At 55.1% G+C, this 5,373-nt stretch overlaps 1 protein-coding gene across 7 annotated transcripts; it reads left to right on the forward strand.

Moving 5' to 3' along the window:
• Positions 1–1,337: 1,337 nt before the first annotated feature.
• Positions 1,338–5,297, forward strand: Ly6e (lymphocyte antigen 6 family member E). Of its 7 annotated transcripts, none has more exons than XM_087558087.1 (5): positions 1,711–1,801; positions 2,244–2,706; positions 3,743–3,842; positions 4,240–4,359; positions 4,461–5,297. In XM_087558087.1, the coding sequence occupies exons 3-5, from the start codon at positions 3,773–3,775 to the stop codon at positions 4,679–4,681; spliced, it is 411 nt and encodes a 136-aa protein (XP_087414213.1). In that variant the 5' UTR covers positions 1,711–1,801; positions 2,244–2,706; positions 3,743–3,772; the 3' UTR covers positions 4,682–5,297. The 7 variants fall into 7 exon arrangements, with proteins under 7 accessions (XP_087414214.1, NP_001017467.1, XP_087414213.1 ...); XM_087558084.1 differs by having other exon boundaries at positions 3,746–3,842; XM_087558086.1 differs by having other exon boundaries at positions 2,343–2,706.
• The last annotated feature ends 76 nt before the right edge of the window (positions 5,298–5,373 follow it).

The following is a 5,373-nucleotide window of genomic DNA, read 5'->3' on the forward strand; positions in this document are numbered from 1 at the left end:
TTCAGGGTATGGGAAAGGGAATTCAGAGGGTAGTAGAGACAGAGAAAGTCAGAGGGGGGGGGAGGAATAGAGGCTGGTCATGAGCACGTGGAGAGAGGGAGGGAGAGGAATGGAGAGAGAGGGGAAAGGATGAGAGGAAGAGTGGGAGCAAGAAGGCAAGAGAGAGAGGAGGGGACAAGCATTTATAGTGAGTCAGGCATACCTGGCTGTTGCCAGGTAACTGTGGGGCGGAGCCTAGACAAAATGCTAACAACCACGCTGTGGCCTGGACACCTGAGGGCACACACTGAATCTTGCTGTCAGCACCTGAGGAATGAACACCAAAAGCATGTGTGTCCCCACCCCCATTTGATGTATGGGATGATCCTGTGAGGGGGCAAGGCTGGAGTCAAAGAGGACTCTGGAAACACAACACATCAACACCCTGTGTTTGTTCACATGGCTAGCCGCAAACACTCATTATGCTCCGTCCCCCTCCCCCAGCAACTAACTTCCAGCTACAGGGCAACCTGGTCTCAGCCCCACCCTGGCCCATCTACCCTGCAGCTTCACAACATTTCCTGTCTCCTCCCCATCCCTAATCCTGTGAAGCTCCATTCTAGGACCAGCCCTTGTCACCACCGTCAGATAGGTGCAAATAACCTTTTCTCCACATGTGTGACCAAGAATGGAAGTGCGACTCTCAGAAAAGCAGGTGGCAGAGTCCACAATCCCCTAGGTAGGGCTCTGCAGGAGGAAGAGGAGGACGAGAAGGAAGAAGGGGGGAGGGAACAAACAGCACAGCCAGGCAAAGGGGGGCCTGCTGCCCTGATCTCTCCCAGAAGAATCATCCAGAGGCAGGACATGGGTCCCAGGGTTCTGCTACAGGGACAACACTCAGCAGGGGGTCGTTAATATTAGTTGGGTGTGGAAGCACTTACTGAGCGATAGGAATGGAATATTGGAAGACGCTTAGGTAAAAGCAGAAGCGTCAGAGATTTCCTCCTAAAACCTGGGGTTTCATCACTTAAGATGAGAACCAAGATGGGATGACTGGGCTGGATCCTCTGTTCATAGTCATTGAGTGGAGTGGAGGAGGCAGCCCGGCACTCAGAGGAAGTGGGAAGTGAGAAACAGATCTGTTCAAACCAATGCTGCAATGGCCTCCCTCCCGGGAATCCCTGCCCTGTCGCCTCATCCCAAGAGAGAGATGGCCCAGACAGGCTCAGCCCAGAGGGACCTGACAACCTGAAGAGCCGGTGATGAGGCATCCTTGGTCCAACACTTCCTCAGCCTCACGGCAGCAGAGAGAAATTCCCATGAGCGCCTAGGGCTTCAGGATGCAGTCTGTCCCCCTCACTCCTTCCGGAAGCAGGCAAAGCCTGAGCACAGGATTGCTACAAGCCCTGGCCTTTCCACCCTCTCTGGGACTGTCCTGAAAGGTAAGGTAAACGTGCTACACTACAGGTCATGCCAGCGCTCTGACGCCACATTGTGTGCCGTGGGCCGCTTAGGGCGGTCTCCGCCCGCCTTCTGGGCACCACTAGGGCCCGCCGCTGAGGGCGTACCGCTCGGGACCCCAGCCGGAGTCTCAGAGGAGCGTTGTGCAGCAAGGCCAAGGGCACAGCCAGAGCTCCCAGAGTCCAGCCCCTAGGGTCGTCCTCCCCACCAGCCAGAGACCCGCCCACAGCCCGTAGAACGCCCCGCCTGCAGCCCGCCCCCGCCATCTGCGCTCCGCTCCGCCGGCTCCCGAGCCTTCAGCCTTTGGTGATTTCCAGGACCTAAGGTTTCGGTTTTATCTTCGGGGCTGCTTCACCCGGAGGTGAGTCTGCTGAGCCCGGCCTCAGGTGTCCACGCGTTACGCGAGGGCCCACACGGCGGGGAAGCACTGGGAGAGAGCGGGCGGCCTTGGCCGCAGCGTGTAGGATCTGGGGTCCCGGCGCTCTGCTCCTGGTTGCAGAGTGGTTGGAGCCTGCGAGGCCCTCTGCAGCGTGCTCCGTTCCTATGATCACCCCACCCCCACCCCAGTCCGTCCTGCACGTTTCTGGAGGGGCAAAGGCCCCTGCTGAGCCCTCACTGGGGACCCCTATCTCTACTCCACTAACGCTGACTTGTCTGCTTGGGATCTCCAGAGGGGGATATACCCTTGTAAACTAGAGCGGGGGTGGAGGTGGTTGGGGGTTAGGGTCTGACCCGGTGGACTTATTGCCCCGGAGCAGTACCCTCCCCAGAGTGAGGAGCTGGAGCTCTTTTGTCTTATCCAGGATTTTGCATGTCAATGCTAAGGTTCCGGTGATTAAGTAGGGTCCTGGGCTTTCGGGGTTGACTTGAACTGCTTTCTTCTGCTGCCTGCCTGCCAATAGACAGACATCTGGCTTCTGTGAGTTTGGGGAGGAGTTCCTGGTCCCCTCGAGGTCCTGCCCCATTGCCTGCTGATGGTTGAAACACTGGACTGGTTTCCAACTACTCCACCCGTTCCATCGCTAGTCCTCCGGTGGACGATGGGATGCCTTGTTTGTGGCTGTTTGTGCCAGAGCTTCCTAGCAGACCGTGCAGGGCTCCTTCATTCCTAAACCCCACTGTGTAACGAAAAAAAAAAACAAAAACAAAAAACAAAAAACAGAAATGAGAACAGGCCCAACTGGGCTTGGCACTGAACTTGGCCACCTGGAGCTTCCGCTGCCCACTACAAGATGTCAGCAAGGTTCAGGACAGGAGAGGCCTAAGGTCAGTCCTGGGGATACCAAAACTTCACCTCCCACTGCACCCCCTTCCTCTAAGAGAACTGTACGCCACCCCTGTTTCTTTGTCTCTGGGATGCCACTCTCCCACTCAACAGATGGCACCAGTCTCTTTCCTCCCCAATGGTATTCAAAGTAGGACATTGAACCAAGCAACCTGGTCCTTTCTCTACCCTGTGCCAAGGCCTCCTGCCCAAAGGGCCCAGAAAAGTCCCGTGGCCCACCTGGCTAACTAGTGTGCTGACTGCTACAGCCGTCAACGGTCCCAGCCAGCAGGTAGAGGAGTGGAGGTGTCTTCTTGTGGAAATAGGTCCTGAGCCTCCACTTTGTACAGAAAAGAATTAGTGAAGCCCAGAGGCCTCCAGCCTAGCCTTTGTTTCCACCACAAGAGAGGCAGAGTGTTCTGCATTTGTTTCCGCAGGGCTCAGGGTTTTGGGTTCATGCACACTCGTTTATCTGACCACTCCCTTGACCTCAGGACAACCACCTCCACTGCTATGGCATTCTGAGAGTTCTTAGCTCCCCTTACTTGGCCTATGGTGCCCCACAAGTTTGGAAAGCTACCCTTAGATAAATTTGGAGAAAGATTTGCCAGGTGCCAAGGGAGAGTCAGGTAAAAGCTCTTTTAATAATTGGTCACAATAGCAGCAGGAGGGGGCCAGGTGTTCTAAGGTAGAGGTTTGACTAGCAGCCTGGAAAAACAAAGGTGAATTCTAACTCCTGCAGGTTCCAAAAGGGGGAGGGGTTCTCAGATAAATGGTGCAAACTGTGAGGTAGGTGTTGGTGAAGCACGAGGTGTACAAATTGTTCTTGGTGCAGAGGCCAGGTGGATACCAGATAAGAAATTGGGCAAGGGGCTAAAACTGCATCCCTACCCTGTCTGTCTGGAACCATCTACAAAGGGGACATAAGTCTCACCGGGAGGTCTAGAGTGGGCAGGCCTGGGGGTCTGGTGCTATCTAAGCCGGGATCCTGGATGGTGCGTGTGTAGCCTGTCCTTTAACCAACTGCCTCTCTCACAGTAGGCTTCTTTGGCTTGTGACCTTCAGCAGATGTCTGCCGCTTCCAGCATGAGAGTCTTCTTGCCTGTGCTGCTGGCAGCCCTTCTGGGTGTGGAACAAGGTATGAAGCTCTGAGATCCCAGATGCAGCCTGACCCCCGTGACATATCATTCTTTCCCCTGAGCAGATGTGCAGGGCTCCTCCTGTGCCAGCCCTCCTGTGAATCTCTGGCCTTCCTGCCTACCACTCCCTAGCAAACTGATGTAGTCCCCCTGCCTCTGTGCTGGCTCGGCTACACTGTTGTCACCTTGTGTTGAAGGAGACACTTTAGCCCCTCCAGTGCCAAAGTCTGAAGTCACTTGTCATTGGCTCGCTTTTATCCCTGACCCGGGGCTGAGCATGGCAGTTGCTCATGGTCAGCGGGTTGGGTATCAAGGACCCCACTAGAAAGGGACCCTGCCCTAGAAGTCTTCCCCAGGCAACAGGCAGGTGTCACCTACAGCATGTCCCTTTTGCAGTCCATTCCCTGATGTGCTTCTCCTGCACCGATCAGAAGAACAATATCAATTGCCTATGGCCGGTATCATGCTCCAGCACAGACAATTACTGTATCACGTTATCTGCTGCCGCGGGCTTCGGTGAGTAACTGGCTATTTCCCTGACCTGGGCCAGCGATCCACAGGGCTTTCCCTGTCTCCTGCTACCTATATGTCTCTCCTCATTCTCACTTTCCATACAGGGAATGTCAACCTTGGCTACACCCTGAATAAGGGTTGCTCCCCCACCTGCCCCCGTGAAAACATCAATATTAACCTCGGTGTGGCGTCCGTGAATAGCTACTGCTGCCAGAGCTCCTTCTGCAATTTCAGCACGGCTGGCCTTGGACTTCGTGCTAGTATCCCACTGCTGGGCCTTGGACTCCTGCTCAGCTTGTTGGCTGTGCTGCGGCTGAGCCCCTGACCGCCCCCATGTGTTCCCCACATCCCCCCAGCTCAGGAAGAAAAGCCCAGCTCCTTTTAGGTCCCAGGGGACCCTAGGAGCCTTCAGCTCCTCCTGGGTGTGTCTAGTTCCCCTTCACACTCTCTCAGCATCAGGGCTAAGTACCAAATTCACCCATATCTGCTCTGTTGAAATGGTACTGGCTACCCTTGCTTCCAGAGCCAGTCTTATAACCTCCTTTGGGGAACCAGGGAAGGGGTGAAGATCTCCTTGGAATCTCAAGAGTACAGAGTCAGCCTTGAGTCCTGAAGGCACAATGACAAGGATGTCTAACCCAAATGAATGTGCACCTGTGTTGCTCACGGTATCCGTGTGTGAATGAAGCCGCTAGGATTCTGGGATGGGTAAAGAAGACCTGAAAGATTCTAGAGCAGAAGGCCTGTGTCTCCATCAAAACCTCTTCCCCTGGAATTACTGTACTCATGTTGCATTCCCTGTGCAGGAGGCTGCTCACAGAGGGCTGCCATCCCTCCAGATGAAGGCTCCAACCCCCAGATCCAGTCCCTCCCTGCCCTCTCTGCCCGCACTGGCTTCCTGCTGCTATTCTAGTGCCTCAAATAAACTGTTCCCACCCGTTCCTGTGCTGTCCTGGATGTCCTTACTCGTCTTCGGCCTTGCCTTGCAGAGTCTTCTTCCCCTCTGGTCCCAAGGGA

Source organism: Rattus norvegicus, chromosome 7, assembly GCF_021556685.1.
Source record: "Rattus norvegicus strain SHRSP/BbbUtx chromosome 7, alternate assembly SHRSP_T2T, whole genome shotgun sequence".
Taxonomy (NCBI): domain Eukaryota; kingdom Metazoa; phylum Chordata; class Mammalia; order Rodentia; family Muridae; genus Rattus; species Rattus norvegicus.

Coding starts and splice junctions, on each gene's coding strand:
- Ly6e (XM_087558084.1), top strand. CDS start 2,605: ATGAGAACAGGCCCAACTGGGCTTGGCACTGAACTTGGCCACCTGGAG. Junction 3,843..4,239: donor CCTTCTGGGTGTGGAACAAG/GTATGAAGCTCT, acceptor TCCCTTTTGCAG/TCCATTCCCTGATGTGCTTC. Junction 4,360..4,460: donor ATCTGCTGCCGCGGGCTTCG/GTGAGTAACTGG, acceptor CTTTCCATACAG/GGAATGTCAACCTTGGCTAC.